Source organism: Mandrillus leucophaeus, unplaced genomic scaffold (assembly GCF_000951045.1).
Source record: "Mandrillus leucophaeus isolate KB7577 unplaced genomic scaffold, Mleu.le_1.0 Scaffold237, whole genome shotgun sequence".
NCBI lineage: Eukaryota > Metazoa > Chordata > Mammalia > Primates > Cercopithecidae > Mandrillus > Mandrillus leucophaeus.
Window position 1 is genome coordinate 1,495,973 of NW_012102443.1, and position 25,118 is coordinate 1,521,090.

The 25,118-nt window shown below is 45.3% G+C and overlaps 1 protein-coding gene across 1 annotated transcript in view; it reads right to left on the reverse strand.

Moving 5' to 3' along the window:
- The window catches only part of LOC105541287 (E1A-binding protein p400), a 144,403-nt gene that overhangs the window by 98,367 nt on the left and 20,918 nt on the right, over positions 1 to 25,118 (reverse strand). The window contains exons 2-12 of the mRNA XM_011982233.1: positions 23,784 to 23,883; positions 21,977 to 22,084; positions 21,096 to 21,481; positions 16,710 to 17,003; positions 15,628 to 15,813; positions 13,431 to 13,571; positions 12,819 to 12,897; positions 12,043 to 12,092; positions 11,280 to 11,337; positions 8,550 to 8,639; positions 340 to 447 (exon numbers count right to left, since the gene is read on the reverse strand). Of these exons, the coding sequence (XP_011837623.1) occupies positions 340 to 447; positions 8,550 to 8,639; positions 11,280 to 11,337; positions 12,043 to 12,092; positions 12,819 to 12,897; positions 13,431 to 13,571; positions 15,628 to 15,813; positions 16,710 to 17,003; positions 21,096 to 21,481; positions 21,977 to 22,084; positions 23,784 to 23,883 (1,600 nt within the window). The remainder of the gene's footprint in view (positions 1 to 339; positions 448 to 8,549; positions 8,640 to 11,279; positions 11,338 to 12,042; positions 12,093 to 12,818; positions 12,898 to 13,430; positions 13,572 to 15,627; positions 15,814 to 16,709; positions 17,004 to 21,095; positions 21,482 to 21,976; positions 22,085 to 23,783; positions 23,884 to 25,118) is intronic.

Consider the following 25,118-nt stretch of genomic DNA (forward strand, 5'->3'; position numbering starts at 1 on the left):
TAAGTAAAATAAACTACTCAAAACTGATGTGTTACACAAACACAGCACAGCCTGAATAAACATACTATCTAGGTCCATAAAACAATGATGTTTATAAATCTAGAGAAAAATATTTTACACCCTTCACAACATGATCAAGTGTCCCAATAGCTGTGCCAGGTTAATAAAAGCACAGAATGTAACAAAATTCTATTCAACATAAAGATACTTATTAAATATTTCTAATTTTTTATTTTATCAAACTAAAAGAAATTTTCTAAATCTTATTCGAAGTCTTTGTCTGTAAGTATTCCGGCTTCTGCTTTTAACCCTGAATTCTTCCAAAGGCTGGTAGCGCACCTTCCTCTCCACTTGTGTCCTCCCCATCAGGCTTCGGCCGGGGCCACTGAGAACTCGGCAGGAAGGCGCCTTCGTACAGCTTCATCAGGTCCAGGAGGGGCAGCTCAGCTGCAGAGGGTTGAGGGCACAAGGGCTGTTACTTTATAACAACTGTCATTTGAATTGGGAAGGAGCAGCGGCCAGGAAAACCACAGTAAGAAGGGCAAGGGGCTTCCTCTCACATGTATTCCTTTTTCCGGCTTTAGATCACTCCTTGGAAAAAGATTACAATGTCTAAAAGCACACTTGTTTTTTCTAAAAACTAAAATGGTTGCCCATTACTGATAAAAGGTGTAAACTATTTTGCTGGGGCGTGCAAGGGGAATCATGAGAAATTACTCAGTAGGCGCAACACACGTTTGGGTCATGACATACCAGAGACCCAGACTTCACCACAACACAGTACAGCCAGGGAACAGCACTGAACTTGCACCCCTGAAATTTATGCAAATTTAAAAATGTATAAAATATTTTCTCTATAAAGATGAGAATCTTTGAAAGAAACTCAACTGTATTCACAAAAGATTTAAAATACCTGAAATAATCTAACTGAACAGTAACAGTATAGACGAATAAATAAAAATGTAAAAAATGAACACCACTGATAGGAAATAACTGATGAAGATGATATATAAAAATATAAAACATCAAAGTAAAAAATAAAAAGCAAAAATGTTAAAAAGTATGATAAAACATAGTTAGGCTTTTTTAAAAAAACACTCACCCTAATTGCTTAAAAAAAATACCACACATTAAATCCCCAATCACAATGGGCAAAGGATATGAAGCTGTTACATACACAAAAGTATAAAGGGCAATGAAATACTTTTTAATTGATCATCCCTGGAAATCAGTGCACAATTTGTTTAGTATAGAATTATCAACCACCTTAAAATCATAACACTGAGAAACTGTTATGAATTAGGTACTCTCACTTGCTGCTGATAATGGCGTAAACTGGCTGGATTTTTCTGGAAATCAACACGGAAAGCTGAAGGGCTTTGGAATCCAATGCCCTCAACCCCATTGTTTCCCCCTTTAGTGAGTCTATCCAGAGGAATGAGAAATGTGAACCCAGATTTCTGTTCAAAGAATGTTCACACAGTGGTAGATCTAACAGGGGAAAACACTTTAGTTGGGCTGCGTACTCGTGATATGTGAGCTTGTCTGCATCTATATTTTATGTCAAATAAAGACTGTTGAGTCAAAACAACAAATGCCATGGACAAGTCCCCTACAAGGACCACATTAAAGGCACTGCCCATTTGGGACTAGCAAAACACCCTTTGAATTCATTTGCTCAGGATGTTAAACATTCGCCACACTGGCTTGATGGACATAGACGTAATGGAGCCCAGTGAAAGTATTAAGTGTTGGCTGTGGAATCCAGGTGGTGTGTCCATGGTGTTCCTAACAAGGTTCTTCACCTTTCCTGTCTGTCTGATGCTTCCAGAGCAAAATGCTGGGCTGCACCACTACAGCATATGACGCTATATATAAGTAGGAAAAACAAGCCAAACAACTGGAAACTTCCAATAACAAGAGAATTCTGTAAGGTGTCTCAGAACAAACAATACACAGAAATCAGCCTCCACATAGATAAATGAGTTAGAAAAATGCAATAGAAGGAAAAAAAACCCATTTAGACAGAAAATTAAATACAGTTGTCCCTCAGAATCCTTGAGGAGTTGGTTCCAAGGACCCTCTCGGATACCACAATCCAAGGATGCTCAAGTCCCTCATATAAAGTAATGTATATTTGCACGTAACCTATACACATCCTCTCATATATTTTAAATCATCTCTAGGTTACTTATAATACCCAATACAATGTGAATGCTATGTAAATAGTTGTTACACTATTTTTTTTGGATCTTTTTTGTAATTGTTGTGCTGTTATTTTGGCTTATTTGGTTTGGGGATTTTTCTGGTTGGCTGTTTGGTTTGTTTTTGTTTGTTTGTTTGTTTTAGAAATGGGGTCTTACTATGTTGCCCAGGCTGAACTTGAACTCCTGGGCTCAAGTGATCATCCTGCCTCAGTCTCCCAAGTAGCCAGGATTACAGGTGTGAGCGACCACACCCAGCTGTATTATTACTTTTTACTGTTTTGCTTTTTTGTTTTTGGTAAATATTTTTTATCTGTAGTTGATCAAATTCATGGATCTGAAATCATGGATATGAAGAGCTAAATATACTTAGAATTAAACTTTCAAAAATGCACCACATCTCTGTGAAGAAAGCTCTCACAAGCTCCTGAAGACCATGAAAGAAGCCTTGACCTGACGAGAGGCTCTGTTCATGGATTCAGCTCGACACCATGAAGACAACGGGATGCCTGAGAACCCACCTCCTGTAGTTTACTCCTGGCCTCTCCCACACTGACCTGGCCTGACCAATGTGACCACCATCTGGGAGAAAGACAGCACGTGACTCCAAGACTCAGTTATAAAAGATACTACAGTGTCTATCCTGCTCCCACACGGACACTTGCCCTGAGACACCAGCCCCAAGTCAGGAGGACACTAAACCTGCCCTCAGCATGCAACAGAGCCCATCAGCTGGCAGAATGAACCAGCCCGGAATGGCATCCTCCAGCCTGCCACATCAAGCCTTCTGAAAACCATCTTCACAGGAGACCTACGCCACAACCACCCAGCAAGGCTGCTCCCAAACTCTGCCCCAGAGAGAGTATACAGTATACAGCGCTGATTTAACAGGTAATCTAGTAAGTCAAGAACGCACACCACGATCAGATAGCCACCGCAACAAGAACACAGAAAGCTAACAGAGAAGAGGAAATGAAGTAACTAAATACTTGACTGATGCTTTAACCAGAAAGAGATGACTAAAGAACAGGTGAGAAAACACAAAATAAATTTTTAAATTATGATAGATCTAGGCCCAATTATTAATAGAACAGGCTTAAATTTAATACAAATGTACTAAACACTCCAATTTAGAGACACAGGGATGTTAGAATAAACTGGAGGGCAGAGAAGACCAACTACAAGCTGTTTACAAGAGACATGCTTTATAAAAGAACACAGATTAGAAGTTAACAGAAACTCCCTCTAGAGGAAACTCCCTCAGTGTCAGGCCTAAAATAACTGCCACAATAAACTTCCAATAAATTGTCAAAAATCACAAAGTACACTAGGAAGCAATGTACCATCAGCAGAAACCAGGATTCATAAACGACAGCAGAATCAGACCTGCAAAAATGTCACCCATGCAATTATCAGGCACAGATTATAAAATTTTATATCTGAAGAAATAAAAGAGAAGACTGAAAGTGTGAATGCACAGCAAGAGATAATTTTAAAATTTCATGTAGGTTTTCTTAAAAACCATTGGGAATGTCTTAAAACAAACTGGTAACTGGAATTTAACACTTAATCAATGGGTTAACGAAAGACTAGGAAGAGCCTAAAAGAGAACTCATCAAATAGAAAACAGATGTGATAACATTATCTAGAACCAAGTAAAAATGAAGTAACAGGATAACAATCCTAAATCTATATATGCACATACTAACACAGCCTCAAAATACATACAATGAAAACTTGACAGAAACTTAAGGAGAAACAGGTACTCATTATCATAATGGAAAATTTTAACATACTTCTCTCAGTAATTGATAGAGCAAGAAGACAAAAATCAGTAAGGATAAGACGAATCGGATAATGCAATCAACAAGTTCTACCTGGTGGACTCAGAGAGAAAAGGGTACCATAACCTGATGAATTCATGTTGTTTTAAAGCATGTATGGAATGTTTATAAACTGGTCCATTCAAAACCCACCTCAACAAAATCCAGATCAGTAAAAATCCCATAAATCCACTGTCTGATCAAAATGCAATTAATGTAGAATAATAGTAAAAATATATATTGAAAACCCTGTATTATTTGGAAATTAAGAAACATCCTTCTAAATAACTCACAAGTCAATAAAAAATATATATATATAGGGGAAATCAGAAAATATTTAAAACTGAATAATAAGCATGATATTCAGCTAAAGCAGTATTACAGAAAAATTCAGACCCTTAAATGTTTATATTAATGAGCTAATGAAAATTAGTAAGTTAGTCATCCAAGTTAAAAACTCAGAAAAAGATGTTTTTAAAAAAGAAATACTAAGGGCAGAAACAAAACAGAAAACAATACACAGGCGTCAGGTAAAAAAAAAAAAAAGAAACTGACAAACTTTTGACAAGACTATCAAGAAAACAGAGAGGCTTAAATACACAGTATTAGGGGAAAGAAGGGACATATGTACAAACGTAGCCAAGATCGGAAACACTGTAAGGAGAAGTTATTGACAATGTATGCCAATAAATTTTAAAATTTAGATGAAATAAAGAAATTCTTAGAAAATGTGACTATCAAAATTGACTATGAAGAAAAGAAAAAGTCATATTCCTCAATTTAATGCACAAGGGCCAGGCGCGGTGGCTCACACCTGTAACCCCAGCACTTTGGGAGGCTCAGGTGGACAGATCACCTGAGGTGAGGAGTTGGAGACCAGCCTGGGCAACATGGCAAAACCCTGTCTCTACTACAAATATTAAAAAATAGCCAGGTGTGGTGACAGGTGCCTATAATCCCAGCTACTGAGGAGGCTGAGGCAGGAGAATTGCTTGAACCCAGGAGGCGGAGGTTGCAGTGAGCTGAGATCACGCCACTGCACTCCAGCCTAGGCGACAAAGCAAGACTCTGTCAAAAAAAACAAACAAAGCATGCAATACCCATCTACAACAGAAACACTGAAGAGTAGATACGAACTTCATTAATCTTATAAAAATATTTACAAAAACTCTATACACCATGTCCATTCTGGAAACACTAAACATATCATCACAGTCATCCTGAGAGCAGCAGTGAAGAGCACTCCATAGGACACGTCAGGCCAAGGCTTCCACACACTGTAGATCCTCAGAACAACCCTGGTTATCCCATTTACAACTGAGAAAAACACCACGGAGAGCTTAGACAACCTGACCGAGGCCATGGGGTCAGTAGGCAACAAACATTAGGTTTGAACCATGCAATTATGACTCAACACTCTAACACTCTGCCTTTCTACCGAAAGTGTTCCCCTTCAAAGCAAGAAAAAGCCAAAGTTGTCCACCACTAGCATGAACTCAACACTGTACTGAAAGTCCCACCAAGCACAAAACGGCAAGAAAAGGTAGTATAAAAGGAATAAGGATTATAAAGGAAAAACTCTTTCTTCAGAGAAGTATACAAAGACTTTGCATACAAGACTGTATGCAAAGAATTAATGAACAGAGTTCAGAAAAGTTGGCTGGGTGCGGTGGCTCAAGCCTGTAATCCCAGCACTTTGGGAGGCCGAGACGGGCAGATCGCGAGGTCAGGAGATTGAGACCATCCTGGCTAACACAGTGAAACCCTGCCTCTACTAAAAAATACAAAAAACTAGCTGGGTGCGGTGGCGGGCGCCTGTAGTCCCAGCTATTCGGGAGGCTGAGGCAGGAGAATGGCGTAAACCCAGGAGGCGGAGCTTGCAGTGAGCTGAGATCCGGCCTGGGCGACAGAGCGAGACTCCGTCTCAAAAAAAAAAAAAAGAAAAGTTGCTGAGTATAAGAGAAACAAAATCGACTGCACTGACACGTATCAGCAATATATTTAAAATATAATTTTAGAAAATATACCACTTGGCACAACTTTTAAAAATATATAGTACCTAGAATTAAATTTAACAAAAGAGACACAATCATCAAATTTCACGGAAAGCTATTTAGGAAGACCTAGCTGAATGGAGAACTATATTTTCACCATAGACTGGAAAGGCTGAACTTCATAAAGATGGCAATTCTCACAAAGCATCCATTAATACAATTAAATTCTAATCAAAATTCCCAATAGGTTTTTCTGTGAAGCTTGATGAGCTGCTTCTAGCACGGATCTGAAATAGTCGCCAAACAGACAAGATCCTCCCAACGCAGAGCAAGGCAGAGAACCTACCTGACCAGACATCGAGAACCATTATAAAGCTACAGTAAGAAAGACAGTGTGGCATCAGTACAGACTGGCACAAGTTTTCCAATAAAAGAATAAAGATCCCAGAAAGAGCCGTGCATAAAAGGAAACTTGTTTTATGTCTGAGCTGGCATTGAAGATCAGTGGGGAAAAGACTGGCTTTTCAATATGACTTTCCAAACATACATTTGGGGGAAAAAAGGGAAACTGCACTCATTTCACAATGTAAGAGTAAAGCAGAAAAATTCTAGATGATATATCCTTGTGAACAAGACTGACAAATTCAACTACAGTAAGTCCTCACTAAACATCATCAATAGGTTGGTTCTTGGAAATTGTAACTTTGAGCAAAATGATGTATAGCTGATCGGTGGACAGCCTGGGCTGGAACTGTGAGGGTCCTCTATCCACAGCAGGACCAACCCCTCCCCTTCCCCCTACCCCACTACCTTCTTATCCTACGCAACGTGAAGGTGACGAGGATGAAGACCTTTATAATCATCCACTTCCACTTCACAGTAAATGTATTTTCTCTTCTTTATTTTTTAACAACAGTTTCTTTTCTCTAGCTTATTTTGTTGTAAGAATACAGTACATAATGTTAAATATACATAACATATAAAATAGGCCAGGCACAATGGGTCACACCTGTAAACCCAGCACTTTGTGAAGCCAAGATTGGAGGCTCACTTGAGCTCAGGAGTTTGGGACTAGCCTGAGCAACACGGTGAAATCCCGTATCTACAAAAAACACAAAAATCAGGTGGGCATGGTAGCGTGCACCTGTAGTCCCAGCTACTCGGGAGCTGAGGTGGAAGGATCATCTGAGTCCAAGTCAAGGCTGCAGTGAGCTGCGGTCCGCCACTCACTCCAGCCTGGGTGTCAGAGTGAGACTGTGTCTCAAAAAAAAAAAAAAAAGAAAAGAAAAAGAAAAAAACCACATAAAATAAGTGTTCATCCACTGTTTCATATTATTGATAAGGCTTCCAGTCAACAGTCAGCTGTTAGTACGTTTCGGAGGAGTCAACAGCTATATGCAAATTTTCAACAGTGCAGGTGGCGGGGGCGGGCTGGCACTCTTAATCCCCACATTGCTCAATGGTCAACTGCATAACAAACCAATGTTTTTTCCTCATGGCTATAATAAAACAACATTAATGTAACGCCATTTCACTTCAAGTTGCAGTTTCCAGGAACTCATTGACAACATGAAATGAGGACTTTATGTATGCTGAAATTAAGAACACCTTTCACCAAAAGGTACTGCAAAGAGTGAAAAGACACACCACTAACTGGGAAAATATCACTGCAACACAGAACTGAGCAAGAATTCATGTCCAGAATATATATAAAGACCATCACCAACAAGTCAATACGGAAAGAAAACACCAAACTGAGCCAAAATGAACAAAGGAAGAAACATGAAAAGATGCTTCACTTCATCAGTTATTAGAGAAGTGCAACTGAAAACCACAAGGAGATACCACTTTTTATCCCCAGAGTGGCAGACAATACCAAGAGTTCCTGAGATGTGTGACAGCAATGAAAGAATAGCAATAAAATTAAATCTATGTAATTCATTTTTTAAAAAAGAGTTCCTTCCTGAGATGTGGAGTCTGGCACACCCACTCTAAACAACAGTTACTCTCCTGCCCCTGATCACAGGCAAGCCACTCATGCACACGTGCCTGGGGAACAGGAGAATGCTCACAGCAAACACAGGGAACCAGGTGAATGGCCACCAACAGCACAAAACATAGTCAGTGACATATTTACAATAAAAATACTGCCTGGCAAAGACAATGAATGCACTGACAGCAACACATAACACTGCGGCTGAACTCAGGACACACAGGCTGAGTAGAGACAGCAAGCCCGTCAGGCTGTGGTGGGATTCGTTCATACGAAGCTCTCACACATGCAAGACCAACAGTACATTCAGGGAGACACCTGCAGGTGGCAGGGAAAAAAAACAGTCAGGGCAGAGTCCTACACACAACCCCGGAGGGCCAGGATCTCCAGGTCAGGAGAGAGACAGCAGGAGGCACCCAGGGACTGTTTTCCATAAAACAGGCACTGCTGCCTCAACGTATTATTATTCACATCTCACACGTTTTAAATGTTTCTCTGCACCTACTGAATGTTTAATAAGGTAGCAACAGCCTACCTTCCTTGGCTAAATTAGAAAGTTCTGTTTGGTGGTCCACAACGCCTTCGTTTGCTTCCTCCTCTTCAATTGTTTCCTCTTCGTCGTCCACTAAAATGGTTATCAGCGAGCGTCACTGAGAGGCAACACCACTTGCATGGCTGTTACTCATTATACACCATAAGGCTTCGAAATTATTTTGCATAGCTATTAAAGAAATTGAAACTGAGCTTTTAAACTTCTCAGGTTAAATTTGGAAATGATCATTTAATTAATGAGCAGGAAACTGGAAGCGTATTTCCCCTTCCATTTCAGGCTGTGAATGACAGCCCTGGTTTTTCCACACATGGCAGACCTTCTTCAGGCCAACATATGGAATGCTGTCAACCCTCCTACCTTCCTGCAGAGCCCCACTGTGGAAAGCCCACAAGCATGCCATCCGGGATCACTGTGAACTCATCATCGCCATCGCCCATCTCATGAGGCCCAGCCACATCAGCCTGACACTATCCTTGGCTCTCCTGTCCTCCACAATCACCAGCTCAAGCCCGCTCCGCTCTCTTCAGCCCTCCAGCCCTGAACCTCACACCTCACTCACCATAGAGATCTTGGCTCCTGGCAGAGAAAAGAGCAGCAACCAGCAACCCCACAGCCAAACTCCCTCTGTCCACGGATCCTCTCCCCAACTGGGGGCCTGCACCCTCTCTCCTCTCAGCTGGCTCTTAACTTTTCTTCTCACAATCTAACATAACATCTCTCCCTTCCCACCATCAAAACTCCTCATTTCTTCACTACAAGACCCCCACTGCCCACCAAGAAGGCCTAGGCACCTGACCCCAACCACACAAGTCACTGGGCCTCCGGGTGCTGCCTTTTCTGACTGTACTCGACACCCTGGCGGCTCACGACAGGCCTGGCCATCTCCTCTTCTTGGAAACGCCTTCTGCCATTCCTTCTGCCTTCTGATCACTTGGTTTCCAGAGTGGAGAGCTTTGGAAAAGAAAAGTGAAGAAGACCTCGGGCGGTTAATTTGGCCTTCTCTGAGTTATCCTAAGACATCTTTAGGCATTAAATAGAAGCCAAATAAAGGTCTGTTTCAATACAGTTGAGCACCACATAATGACGTTTCTGCCAACAACGGACCGCATATGCAATGGGACCCTGTAAGACTGTAACACTGTATCTTTATGTTAGCTTACCTATGTCAAGATATGTTTAGATGCACAAATACCACTATATTCCAATTACCCACAGTATTCAGGAGAGTCACGTGTGTGTAGGTTTGTAGCCGGCGGCACAGGCTGCACCATCTAGGTTTCAGTGAGTATTCTGTACGTTCACGTAACAACAAAATTGCCCAGCAATGCATCTCTCAGAATATATACCCATTGTTAAGAAACACATGACTGTACACAAATGTGCTCCTGAGAATGTGAGAAAATAAGGAAAGTGGAGATGTCAATCTACATAAAGCCAACCGCAGGTACCAGAGTACAGGCCAGAGAAAAGGTGTTCCTCATGAAGAAATGACCTAATCCTTTTCCAGGTAACAAGAAAGACACAAACCTACGGTACTCTGTTGTGCTTCTCTTGTTGTCTGAAAGGCCAGGGTTCAATCCATCCCCAGTGCAGGATGGTATTATCTAGAATTCAGCACCAGGCCAGGTGTGGTGGCTGACACCTTTAATCCCAGTACTTTGGGAGGCTGAGGCAGGTGGATCGCCTGAGGTCAGGAGTTTGAGACCAGCCTGGCCAACATGGTGAAACTCTGTCTCTACTAAAAATACAAAAATTAGCTGCATAGTGATCCGTGCCTGTAGTCTCAGCTACTCCAGAGGCTGAGGCAAGAGAATCGCTTGGCAGGGGCCTGACAATGCCACCACAATGCCGTGCCAGTGCTGGGCCATGTGCCCGCAGGCTCCTCACTCATCTGCCACATTGCTGTTTCGTTTCTGTCATATGCAGCAGACCTGAATCCCGCCAGTTTCATGCCAACAATCTGGTCAAACTCCCTATTGACTTCCAAATAAAAATCAATACATACCAAAGACCAATCTTCAAAAATTTGGAAAAGTTAACACACTTCACCAAATCAAGCCAATAAACCCACACTGATACTGATCAAAGAGCCGAAGGAGAAACTGCAGGCGTCACCTGGCACCTGACAGGAACCGCCACACAAACACCCAAGGAAGTTCCTCCAGCCTCTCTACTCCTGCTCTCCACTCTGTCTCCAAAAATCCATTCTAGGCCTGAGGACTTCTGTACTCAATCCACACGGGTTTGGAAATAGGTCGTGGCCGGGGCTGTCCCCAGCTCACACACCCAGTGCTCAGGTATCTGTTCTCATCTGAACGAGGTGCCAACATCCAAAATTCACATGAGTTTCTCCTGAAATCCCAATGGCTGGCAACCATGGGTCTACCACAGGACATACCAGGGCCACTTCTCGAGGACAGGAAAAAGCTTGGCCCTGTGCCACAGAAGCATGGGGCCCCAACACTCTCCAAGATGTACCCAAGTTTCCAAACCTCACAAAAGCAGATACAACCATGTTGCTCCAGAAAACATCCCAAGTGCTCTAGAGACACCAAAAAGTACTCTATACACTGAGCGACATCTGGATAAATACAAAAGTTGAACTTTCCAACCAGCTGAAGATGACAAGACTAAACCCCAAGTCGCCACAGCTCTGTGTGATCTCATCAGCAGCGCTGTAGACAACAAAGATGGCACTGAGGGGGAACAGACCTTCGTCATCAGTCAAAGATATGCTAGCTTTTCTTTTTCTTCCAGATATTCCTGAATCCTGAAAGAAAGAAAGAAAAACCACAAGCATGAGATCCAAACACTCAGAATGGGAAACCAAGACAGAAGTGTCCACGGGACAGGGGAAAGCCCCAGGGCAAGCCTGCTGGGCCGCCCTTAGCCTCCATCTGGGGTCGGGTCAGGGCAGGGCAGTCAGGGAGCAAGGACATGATCAATGCTCACTGTGTTCAGCTGTCACTGCCAAATTAACAACGCACGTGAGACAAAGGCTATAAAGCACCAGTATATTTTCAAAGTAGACTGAGTCTATAATGAAAGGGATTAATAGGCCGGGCGCAGTGGCTCATGCCTGTAATCCTAGCACTTTGGGAGGCCAAGGCGGACGGAATGCCTGAGCTCAAGAGTTTGAGACCAGCCTGGGCAACATGGTGAAACCCCATCTCTACAAAAATACAAAAAAAAAAAAAAAAAAATTAGCCGGGCGTGGCAGTGTGCGCCTGTAGTCCCAGCTACTCGGGAGACTGAGGCGGGAGAACTGCTTGAACCTGGGAGGCGGCGCTTGCAGTGAGCTGAGATCATGCCACTTCACTCCAGCCTGGGCGACAGAGACTCCGTCTCAAAAAAAAAAAAGAAAGGGGAGTAATAGTCACAGCCTATAAATTCCTCTGGATGAGAATGAAAAGGCCCACTCCACTGGAGCGGCTTCCACTCCTCACACACAGTACAGCAACAACCCCAAACTTACCAGAGAACTTTCCTGGAATGCATCAAATCCTTTAGGTCTCAATTCTTTCCCTAGAGAGACAAGAAGCACAGTTCATTCCCAAGACCCCCCCATGCTTGGCGAGGGCGCCTCTGCTTTCCAGGCAGGGTCCTGCTGCCTCTACCCACGTGCAGGGAAAGAAGGGACACGTTGAGTTCTGCCTCTTCCTCCCCATCACGCAGGGCAGTGGTTTTTACTATCTTGTGGCTCTATGCCTTTCAGCAGCAGCCACCTCTCAGCCTCAGGTTCCTCATCAATAACGGGGAAACACAGTGCCCACCCTCCTGGGGGCATCCTCAGAGGCAAACGAAACAGTGAATGCTGCCGCCACTGGTGCTGCACATATCCTAAGTGGAGGGGCACATAACAAGTGGAGGGGCACATAACAAGTGGAGGCAGCTGCTGAAGAAATATCAAAGGAAGAACGACATGGAGGCGTCACCCAGCCAGGCACCCAGGGATCCTCCTGCATGGCAAATGCCTCAAGGAGCTCCTCACTCACTGTCCAGGGACTGAACCCCAGTTCTGTGTCCCAGAGTTTATCAACTTTGGGGTGCTGACTCACACCAGCACATCTCAAAAGCACTGAAGCATAAAACTAGGATGGCCACACAAAGAGAAATGTAACAATCAGGCAGCTGGCTGATGAGCAGATGTCCTCTGTGGGAAGCCACAGTGCCAGGAGACTGCCTGCTGAGAAAAGAATCCGAACAAAGCACCACCCAAGCAGTGGTAAGCCTTTTTATAAAGGGTCATACCTCTCCTGGAAACCTTCTGTAAATTTAAGGCTTTCTTCCTTTTTTCTTCTAATTCTACTTGTAGTTTTATTTCCACAACCTAAATGCAAAGGATTAAATGAATAAGGACGTTACTAAGGATGGGAATTACAGACGTTCTGCATACAAAACACTAACACACATAAGCAGAGTCTAAAAACAGTGTTTTCCAGCCCCGTCAGTTTGGTGCTTTTTCATTTATTTCATACTAACTACATCCTGCCCAGGTTCTATAAGGTGGTGAGATAAGAATTAAAATTTCAAAAAAGGAAAGCGAGCGACCAACCGGCCGCTCTAGAAGTAACCATGATGGTGACTTACGCTAACCCTGAAACAACAACGCCCAGAGGCCCTCCACGGCATGAAGCACCTCAGAGGGCGGCCACAGTTGAAGTGCATCAACCGTGCAAGACAGACGGAGGCATGAGCAGCTCATTCAAAGGCCAACGAGCAACAGTCCAGGAGAGTGCACACATTGCCGGCTCTGGCGCTCGAAAGCTTCCTAAGCAAGGTACTGAGCTCTGGTCTCGGGAAGCAGCCTCACCAGCTCCGACAGGCTGACTCTTAGGACCCCATGAAAACTGCGGCACTCGCCTGTTCGATATTCGACCAAAAGCACTCTATCTCGCGGGCCGTGGCGGCGGCTATCCGCCGCAGTCTGCTCTGCTCTTCCTTCTTCCCCCTTTCTTCACGGAGCTGCTTCTCCTCATGATGGCGCACCACAGTTCTAACGAGCTGGTGAACAAAAGTGCAAGAATTGTATGTTTTACTCTATGTCATGTTGGGAAAAAAAGGATATGTAACTTTTTAAAAATCTTCTCAGGCTAAAATTTATACAATTCACTGCCATATACATTCTTGTATGCTCTTAAGGTGGATTGGGAGAAATAGGACTACCAGCAAAAACCACTATCAATATTTTGCTTGACTTTTCTAGAAAGTGTTTTTATTTTTTTCACTAAATACACATTATTTTTCTCAAAACTAGAATACCATATTGTGCTATAATCTTCCTTCCCCGTTTAATAGATGATTAACATCTCTCCATGCAATAAACATGGGTCAGCATCTCATTTCATGAATGCTGCACCAGTTACAGAAATTATTGGGCTGGGATAATTCACATTTTTAAAGCTTTTGCTTTAAATTGTCAAACTGCTTTCTAAAAGTTTAGACACTCCACATACCCACCAACAGAACCTCAAACAGGTAGAGAGAATTAAGATGAGAAAAGCTCCAGAGCCCTGAGAGCACAATGGCTGTAAACCCCCACGCCTGTTCTAGGGATGGAAATGTGCTCAACCACCACCCGGACTCTGCGCACACGCCGTGCTCCCACTCAGCCTCCAGCAGGGCTCACTGTTGTCAATACAGGCCCTGATCAGGGTGGGCTGGTCTGCGGCCTCTCCCTGTATACCCCAGCGAGAGGCAGGAGGCACAGGGAGGGGCAGGCCTGGCTGCAGGTGCATCACTCAGCTGTTGCGAGATGGCCCTGGCCTGCGCCCTGTAGGTCCTGCACTGCTCTTCAGCCAACCCCACCAGCTCCCACTCCAGCCCATCAGCCAGCCCCCATCCATCCAGCCTGACATCCACATGTCCAGCCTGGCATCTACACATGTCTGGCCCCCTGCCCTGTCCAGCCTGGTGCCCACCATGTTCAGGACTATCTTCTTTGTGGAAAGGCTGGTTTAAGGGAGAATCTGGGTTTTTCTGAAATGCCTATGAATCTGACTTGAGACCCCTGACCCTCAGAACCCCACAGTTCTCACCCTGTGGTCTCAGCTTTTCTCGGCCTAACCAACATGAAGAGAGCAAGGGGAAGAATTCAGGGTAGGGAGTGGACAAGGCAGGGGACAGAGCACGAGGCCACAGCCTTAGAGTACAGAAAATATGAACAAGGACCCTACAGCCCAAGAAACAGAGGCGGCGACACAGTAACAAGGAAGACAAAGAAGGGCCACGGCTGTTCACACAGTGAAAGTACAGCTGCTTCCCACTGAAGCCTGGGGTTTCTAGAAATCGACCACTTGTTCTCACTTTTCTAGTGTTAGCAGTAGGGCCTCCAGAGTCTTCCAAGGACTCTGCACCTGCTTTGGCAACAGTTAGGAGAAAATAAATTCTCAGCCGAAACTAAAGAGAAAGCTAGACTAGAAGCCCAGGAGGAAGAGCAGGAGGTGGTGCGGCCAGGCAGGAAAGCCTGGGACAGCCCCTTGCTGCCCCTTGACTGACACCAGGGGCCTTCTAACTCTCAGCCTCTCGGCTCCCTGAACAGCCCCAGCCACCAGCCTGGACCTGTGGCACTGGAGATATCCTAACTCCAACTGGCAGGCAAAGCCAGGCAACAAAAGGAAGCTAAATCCACACCAGTGCAGAAGTGCGGGAGCACAGGCTTGATTCCAACAATGCATGCTGGGCTCTGAAGACACCACCTCAGACTTAATTATACAGCACAGTTATTCTCCAAACAACAGGGAAGTCTCCTTCCCAGACTTCACAAGTCAAGGTCTTCAGAGTGAGTCTGCCAGCACGGTGGTTCACGCCTGCAATCCCAGCACTCCAGGAAGCTGAAGCGAGCAATCGCTTGAGCCCAGGATTCAAGACCCGTCTGGGTATTGTGGCAAAAAACACAAAAATTAGCTGGGCATTCCAGCCTGGACAACAGAGTGAGACTCTGTCTGAAAAAAAATAAGAAAAACAAGTGGGTCTGGAGTCCTGCCCACCATTTACAGCACCGCAAACTCGAGCTCCCACCAACACACACAGCACAGCAGCTCCACACATTCCAACCCACCTTCTTCGCAGCGGCCACCTTCCACCTCCTCTCCTGGGCAAAGTCTGTGGCCATCCACTGCATCTCCTCCAGCAGATAGTCCCAGTGGGCCTTGGGCCGTGGGGCCTCCTGCAGCTTCGGCAGACGCCTCTGGGACCACAGACCTGCTTTCCTCAGCTCCGCGACGCGCTGATGCACCTGGTTCTCCTGCAGGTGATATACGGGGGATGGTGGGGTCGGCATGTGATGAGTGTGTTCCACCAACTCACACACCAGAAATCTGAAGCCCTATTATGTAAAAGGCCCAGTCAGGCACTAGGAAGACAGAAAGCTCAAGGTCCCAGTTTAATATCAAAGGTAAGACTCAAACACAAAGGTCAAAGTGGTTCTAGGAGAAGTCGAGGAGCGTGTGACCTTTCCAGGAGCCTTAAAAGAAGCTGGAGCAACTGTCCTGCCCCAGCTCTATAAAACAGACTAAAACTTTAAAACCTTACGTTTCTACCAAAGTGCTTACAAGGGAAACCATAGGATGCCTGGAATTTGCTTCTAAATAATCTGGAAGGGAGTGGAATAAACGAAATGAGACTAGCTGCATATTGATCACTGTGATAAAATCAGATAATGGGGAACATGGGGTTTATAACACTCTATTTTGATACACGATTCTTTTAATTCCCCTAATGAAGTTGAACAAAATAAATGCTTAGTCATCCAACCCAAAGTAAGTGCTAAGGGCTGGGTAGTGACTCTCAAGGACAGGGCTGCAGACCAGTGGCTGCAGGGACCTCACAGCCTGCAGGGCCCCAGCGTTCAAGCTTGTCCCTCTCAGCCTGACTCCTACACATGACCTCTCCCACCCTCGTCTACTGCCCGTATGAAAGCAGCCCAAGACTGCAGGTTTTATCACAAAAACACAGACTTCCTCCATGAGTCTGCTTCCAACAGAAAAGGCTAACCCTTGGTTTTCATCTTGTCTCTACTGATTCCCAAGCCATGTTGAATTGAGCAGGCATTCAGTTTTACCCTATCACATTCTTGACAATTAAAACTAAATGTGCTTCACCGACTGGAGTACATTTTACAACTTTCTTAAGCGTGCTTACCAGCGTTATCTGTTCTGTCAGCGTATCCTGAGAACTGTCTTGGGACGAGGTGGCATTCTGAGCAGGACTCTGTGGCTTGGTGGGGGCAGATGCCGCCACCCCTGGGGTCCGGGAAGTGACTGGAGACAGTGCCTTGTTGGTTGCTGAGGAGGGTCTATTTATTGGCGAGGACCGAGCAGGTGAGGGTCCTGGGCCGGAGCCACTCACGGGTGCCAGGGACGAGGTAGAAGAGGTGGGCAGAGGCCGTGGGCAGGGCGGGGCAGGGTCCACAGGAAGCCTTGTCGATGCCACCGTCTAAAGGGCAGAGCACAAGTGGAGCAAGGTGAAGAAAAGATGTCAGGGCAGCCCACGGTGCCAAATACCAGAGCACCCACAGCATCAGAGACGCACACTGCCAGTACCTTCCACTCCATGACAATGCAAGCAAACAAATCACATCACATCCACGGCCCAACACTAATGTGTCCACAAACAAATAATACATCCTTCTACTTCCACAAAACCAAACAGGAGTTTTCATCATGAACTGTCTTTAGGCCATGCCCAGTGGCTCATGCCTGTAATTCCAACACTTTGGGAGGCTGAAGTGGGAGGATCGCTTGAGCCCAGGAGTTTGAGATGAGCCTGGGCGACGAAGTAGGACCCCATCTCTACAAAAAAATTTAAAAATTAGCCAGGTGTGGTGGTGTGCGCCTTTGGTTGCAGCTACACGGGAGGCTGAGGTGGGAGGATTGCTTGAGCCTGAGAGGTTGAGGCTGCAGTGAGTCATGTTTGTGCCACTATACTCCAGCCTGGGCAACAAAGCAAGACCCTGTCTCAAGAAAATACAACGTAACGTAACATAACGTAACGTAACGTAACATAACATAACATTCAAATTCAGTGTGCCTCTCTCATGGCAGATGGGCTAAAAGGGTTAAAAAATTCTCCTCAGGCCAGGCACAGTGACTCACATCTGCAATCCCAGCACTTCTGGAAGCCGAGGTGGGTGGATCACCTGAGGTCAGGAGTTCGAGACCAGCCTGACCAACATGGAGAACCCTCATCTCTACTAAAACTACAAAATTAGCCAGGCATGGTGGCGCATGCCTATAATCCCAGCTACCCAGGAGGCTGAGGCAGGAGAATTGCTTGAACCCAAGAGGTGGAGGTTGTGGTGAGCTGAGATCGCGTCATTCCGCTCCAGCCTGGGGAACAAGAGCAAAACTCTGTCTCAAAAAAAAAAGTCCTCCTCTTCGCACCACCTCAACAACAGACTGAATTAAATTCACAGAGAACTGTTGCTGGGGATAGAGAGCAGGGATGATGAGCTGAGTGCAGATTCACACAAGATTCAGCCCGTTCAAAAGCTGAAGGGAGACAAAGAACCGCTAGAACACACTCTCTCTGAGTGACTGTCCCATGGCATGGGTTTCTTTTCTTCACAGCTGCAGCACTGTCCCCCGGCTGGCCACAGGCTTTTGGAAATTTATTAGAGCACAGCCACATCCACTTATGTGCTGTCTGTGCGTGGCTGTGTCTTCACTTCCGCCACAGAAACTGAACAGTCCGCAAAGCCAGAACATTTATTACCTGGCCCTTGACTGAGAAAGTGTGCCCATCCTGCTCAACCTAGAAGTAACAGGTTCCTACAGACTTTGTAAAGGCTTCTTTAAAATCATTTTCCAGGCTGGGTGTAGTGGCTCACGCCTATAATTCCAGCATTATGGGAGGTCAAGGAGGGTGGATTAGTTGAGATCAGCAGTTTGAGACCAGCTTGGCCAACATGGCAAAAGCTCATCTCTACTAAAAAGTTAAAAAAAAAAAAAAAAATAGTTGCCTAAGCATGCACAAGATATTACATGCATTGTAAAATGATCAGTAAATGATTTCCTGTACCGTTGTTCTTAAGGAGATAATATAAAGTCATTTAGAGAGCTAAATTGTGAAATACATCATTTCTCTGCTGGAAAAAAAAAAAAAAAAACTAGTAGGGCATGGTGGCGCACACCTGTAGTCCCAGCTATTCAGGAGGCTGAGGCAGAAGTGTTTGAACCCAGGAGGCAGAGGTTGCAGTGAGCCAAGATCGCGCCACTGCACTCCACCCTGAGGGACAGAGTGAGACTCTGACTCAAAAAAAAAAAGATAAGATAAAATAAAATCATTTTCCACAGCTGATTTTTTCAGTAATTACAGGCAGGTAAATTAAATCTAAGAAAAACCACAGAGCTGCTTTAAGTCAGTATGTGGCTTGATGTGAGGAAGTGTTCAAAATAGAATAATTTCCACAAAAACCTAAAGCAAGCAATGTAAGGCCTAGAAGAGCTCAGTGCCCCGACATGTGTCGTCTATGTAAAGACAGTCTACTAATTAATAGGCTTAGAATTCAGAGTGGGTGCACTAGGGTTCACTGCAGACTTGCACAAAAGGCTCCCAAGCACAGCCCCACCAGTCACTGGCTTTTCTGGCCTCCATTTTTTTAAATCTATGAAATGGAGATAATAAACATTCTACATCATAACGTTGTCAGATAAAGGAAATAAATAATGCCAATAAATCGCTCATCACAGTGCTTGACACCACACCTCACAAGTGATGAGTAAGTGATAGCTATTATCGTTACTATTATTTCATCATTATATACTTAAGACTTTGCCATAAATCTCAAACATAAAGAACCTGCAGGCCGGGTGCGGTGGCTCAGGCCTGTAATCCCAGCACTTTGGGAGGCCAATGCTGGCGGATCACCTGAGGTCGGGAGTTCAAGACCAGCCTAACAAATATGGAGAAACCTCGTCTCTACTAAAAACACAAAACTAGCCGGCATGGAGGCACATGCCTGTAATCCTAGCTACTAGGGAGCTGAGGCAGGAGAATCGCTTGAACCCAGGAGGCGGAGGTTGTGGTGAGCCGAGATCGGGCCATTGCACTCCAGCCTGGGTAACAAGAGCGAAACTCCGTCTAAAAAAAAAAAAGAAAAGAAAAAGAACTTTTAGCTTGGGCAGCATGGCGAAATCCCATCTCTGCAACAATACAAAAATCAGCCAGGTGTAGTGGTGTGTGCCTGTAGTCCCAGCTATTCAGGGGGCAGAGGCAGGAGGAACATCTAAGCCCAGGAAGTAGAGGCTGCAGTGAGCAGACATTGTCCCACTGCATTCCAGCCTGGGTGACAGAGCCAGAACCTGTTTCAAAACAAACAAAAACCCTGAACTCAAAGCCCACCTAGGAAATTCCTTTGTTAGTGAGGAAGAGGGTAAAAGGGAAGACTCTGCAGTGGGCTCCCCACGCCCTGACGTGCATCAAACAGAACTAAGAGGGCTGAGAGCCCTCCCCGGCCTCCCTGTCAGTGCCCTGCTGACAGCTGGCATCCAGGCTGTGGCATTTCGCTACTCCTTAGAAACCAAAACCAGTTTACTGTGGACATTCCAAAACCGCACTGGGTAAAATTCACCAGTGGGGGAGGAGGGGCATTTTAACTACCTGAAACATGTATCAAGTTGGATCAGTAATGCCTTACACACGTGTATCAAGCTGGCTCATTAACACCTTACACACGTGTATCAAGCTGGATCAGTAACGCCTTACACACGTTTGCAGAGCATAGAGCATCCCAAAAGCAGCAAAGGAGGCACCCAGGGAACACGTCTGGTGGGTGGTGTGCAGCGTGGTTTTGCACTCACATGGAGCTAAGGTCAAGCCCCGCTCGTCACTTCATCGCCATGTAACTTGGGGCCAGCCCCAGAACCTCTGAATATTTGTCTCCACACTAGTAGAATGGGTCGCTGCCACCTACCTGAGAGTTGCTGGGCAGATCATAAGGGATAACTGACACTATGCCCTTCACACAACATGTGGGTGAGTAAGCAGGGGCCCATGGTACTAAGAGTGACAATAATAACAGTTGTCTCTTGTTATTATTATTATTATTTTTTTTTTGAGATGGAGTCTCACTCTGTCACCCAGGCTGGAGTACAATGGTGCGATCTCAGCTCACTGCAACCTTTACCTCCCGGGTTCAAGTGATTCTCCTGCCTAAGCCTTTGAAGTAGCTTGGACTACAGGCACGTGCCACCACACCTGGCTAATTTTTGTATTTTTAGTAGAGACAGGGTTTCACCATGTTGGCCGGGTTGGTCTCGAACTCCTAAGCTCAGGTGATCCACCCACCTCAGCCTCCCAAAGTGCTGGGATTACAGGCGTGAGTCACCAAACCTGGCCCCATTCTCTATTACTTTAATAAAGATAATATCATAGAGCCAAATAAAACTATAGTGCAAGTACTGAATTAACTAATTGTTCTAAATTGGGGGAGCAAGCTGCTAAGAGAAAATATACAAATTACAGTGTGACACCCTGTCTAACACCCAGGCAGTCCATTTTCTTTTTTTCCTGTATCTTTTCTCATACCTGTGGCAGGGAGGAAAGCTGAGAGGGCTGCACCTGCACCTTCCCAGGCGTGGGAACGTGGAGGGCCAGCGGTGCAGGCTGCGAGGGAGGGATGGGGAGTTGGCTGCTGGGGGGTGCAGGGATGGGAACATTGGGCTGCTGAGTCTTCACTGGGATTTGGAGCTGTGTCTGGGCCTCCACTGCTTGCGGCTGCTGTGCAAACTGCAGCGCAGAGGAGAGGGCTGCGGTGGGAACACCGGCTGGGGGCAGTCTCCCGGGCAGCTGCGGCAGTGGGGTGTGCAAGCTGGCGGCGTTCTGCACGGGAGGCCCCGTGGAGGGGTCATACTGCTGCTGACTCTGCCTCTGTCCAGTGAGCTGCGCGGCCTGCGGCGTGGGGGGCATTCCTCCTGCAAAATAAGAAAAGCACCAAGAGCACTGATTCCCAAGTGTGGCAGCTTCTACCAGTGAGTCACAAGGAAACATGTCTGACACCCCGGTGCTTATCCAAGACCTACCACACTCACACAAGAAGTCGGCCACAACTGAGCACACACAAAAGGAAAGAGAGGCGCTTGACCTTTGCAAGTCAGCATCAAGCAAAACAAGCACCAGATCACCACAGGCCATCCCCACAACGCGGCAATTAGGAAAAACACAGGAGTAAAAATTGTTGAAAGACACTATGACAAAGCGACGTGTGGCTCCCATTAGTGTGGCAAGAACATGTCTCCAGGGGCTTTGCATATGATATGGACTGGGACTCAGAGAAGTATCTCAATTTCAGGCACCCCACTGCAAACACGCTACCTCCACTGCCCAAGTTTGAGTCTGGTGCTGATTTCTGGAACCGCAGTGTACCGCCTGCTCCTGAGTGGGGAGCTGGCTCTGCTGCTGGGCCTTACCTTGTGCGGTCGGCATTAGCTGCTGGAGAGGAACGCCTGCGTCCGCCCCCGGGTGCTGGAAAACTACCCCTTGGTGACCCACTTCAAGGCGAGGCCTCTTAGACTGCTCTAGAATAATTTTCAAAAAAGGTGCAGTTTGATGTAAAAATAAAACCAGAAAAGTAGTAGAAAAAAACATGTGTGTTTTTATCATCTTTGAACAGGGAGGCCTTTCTATACATTAACTAAAATCCAGAAGCCATAAAAGATAAGGCTGATAAATACAATTTCTCATTAAAATGTTGCCAATATAAGAAAAAGCTTCATAACAAGGCCAGGGACAAGCAACAACCCAAGAGGCAACACTGCAACGCGTGCGACGGACAGAGTTGGACTCGCTCAGCACTTGGAAAGCACAAGCACACGAGGAGCAGCACAAGCACACAGACGGCAGCATGGAGAGCGAGCAGTGGGGGAGAGCGAGCAGCGGGGCAGACTCCCAGACGCCCAGCACACAGGGAATGAGGCTGCACAGTGTGCTCAAAACTAAAGAAATCCAAATCAGAACAAGGATTTTTTCACCCATCAGAGCAATGAGGATTAAATGACTTATACCTAATAAAACGATCAAAATGTGAAAGAACCAGCCATTGTTGATGGCAGTGAAAACTGGCCCTGTCCTTTTGGTGGGCAACTGAGCACCATCATTACCTAACTACACCTGCGCTTTGATGTAGCAATTTCATTTCCAGGCATTTTTCCTTTAGATATATTGACAGACAGTCGGGTGCGGTGGCTCACGCCTACAATCTCAGCACTTTGGGAGGCTGAGAAGACTTGAGCCCAGGAGTTCGAGACCAGCCTGGGCAACATAGTGGGACCCTGACTGTAGCCAAAATGCAAAAAGGCTTGCATGGAGCCAGGCGTGGTGGCGGCGCCTGTAGTCCCAGCTACTCAGGAGGCTGAGGCACAAGATTTGCTCGAGGCTGAAGTGAGCCATGATGATGCCATTGCACTCCGGCCTGGGCGAGCCAGACCTTATCTCAAAAAATAAGGAGATACACAGACTGATAAACATGTAGGAAAAAAAAAAACATGAGACTACATGTTCAATCCTCAGTTCACTGTAACAGATAAAATGTGGCACTAACAGATGAACACTGACAAGGATCTGACTGATAAAGAACCAACCATCCCCATGATGAAACAGCACGTGGCACTAAGAGAGGGGTTATGACTTGAAGAGATGGCCTTTTCAGTTAATATTCTTAGACATAACAACATACATACAATCCGATCGCATCTGAACTTTTTCAAAGTATCACATATGTAACAATGCTTGTGTATGGAGAGGAAGGTCTGTGAGAGAGAATATGCGAAACATTAACAGTGGTTACTGCTGTGGCTGGGGAGTGGGCAGGTACCAAGCCAGAGGTAGGCTTAAGTTATACTCTACTGAACTGTTGAAGTCTTTTATATAAAAATGTATTAAGTTTATTATTTGAAAAAAATCAGCTTAAAAATATGACAACTTCAGAAAGCAGATGATTTTGTGTTGAGCTACACTGTGGTGACTCAAGAGCCTACAAATGCATACAGAAAATCAATATGTAATATACCTGCTCAACTGAAAAAGTCCTCACCTCAAGACACAGAAAAACTCACATAAATATTGTTCAGCTGATAATCACCATAAGAGAGGTTAATTTTCCAAGTAGGAAGAAATCAAGTTCAGCAACTGCTCTTCAGAAACTCATGGCAACTGTACCTCGGCAGCCCAAGAAGAGGGGGGCATTCCAAAGGCCACGCTAGCTGTGCCCTGACATACCTGCCATACCCGTGGAGGGCATCGCCTGCTGCCTCTTAAACAGGTCCGTCTCTACTGTGCTTCCGGCCCCTGCTACCAGGCTCCCTGCGAGGGCTTGCTGCTGGGAAAAAAGATGAAAACATGAAGGCCGTTACAAAAATAAACTCAAACCATCATAATTATCCCAAACATCGACCTCATTCCTTTTTAATAACATAAATGTTATCTACCCCGTGTCTTTAAATATACATGTGTAATGTATATTTATGTATAATAAACAATTTAAAGTTCTAACTTACCTCTGGAGGAAAAAAGACTTGTAAAAGACTTATTATTCTGGTTTTAATGGAATTTCAAATCAATGCAAACCTACAGTCCTTGGGAAACTAACTAGCTTTGCACACTGGATGATAACAAAAGGCCTAATGCTGGGAAACGAGTTTCAGTTCTGAGACAAAGCTCAGCCGACCCATCAGTCACACTGCCCAGCATAACTTCACATCCAAAAACACCAAATAATAAAAAGGTTAAATTGCCTTTCTACTGGAAAATGACACTAAAACCCCAATTAATAACTATCTAATTAACTTAGATTTTGTTTGTTTGTTTTTGAGACAGAGTCTCACTCTGTTGCCCAGGCTGGAGTGCAGTGGTGCAATCTCGGCTCAGTGCAACCTCTGCCTCCCAGGTTCAAGCCATTCTCCTGCCTCAGCCTCCTGAGTAGCTGGGACTACAGGCGCCTGCCACCACGCCCGGCTAATTTTTTGCATTTTTAGTAGAGACAGAGTCTCATTGTGTTAGCCAGGATGGTCTTGATCTCCTGACCTCATGATCCACCCGCCTTGGCCTCCTAAAGTGCTGGGATTACAGGCGTGAGCCACCGCACCCAGCCAACTTAGATCTTTAAAATGATATTTTTATAGTTAGCACCCTACTTGAGACATACATACGTGAGATATATAGAGATATAAATAGACAGATGTTATTTAAAACGTTTAAAGAGAAAAAAAGCCATCACCAGGCATGGTGGCTTACGCCTGTAATCCCAACATTCTGGAAGGCTGAGGTGGGAGGATCGCTTGAGGTCAGGAGTTCAAAACCAACCTAGGCAACACAACGAGATCCTGTCCCTACAAAAATATAAAAATTAAAATATTAGCCAGGCATGGTGGCACACGCCTGTAGTCCTAGCTACTCAGGAGTCTTGAGCCCAGGAGTTTGAAGCTACAGTGATCTAGGACTATGTCACTGCACTCTGCATTCTAGCCTGGACAACAAAGTAAGACCTCATCTTTTAAAAAAATAAAATGAAAGAAGCCAATCTGGAAAGGTGACATGCTACATGATCCTAACTCT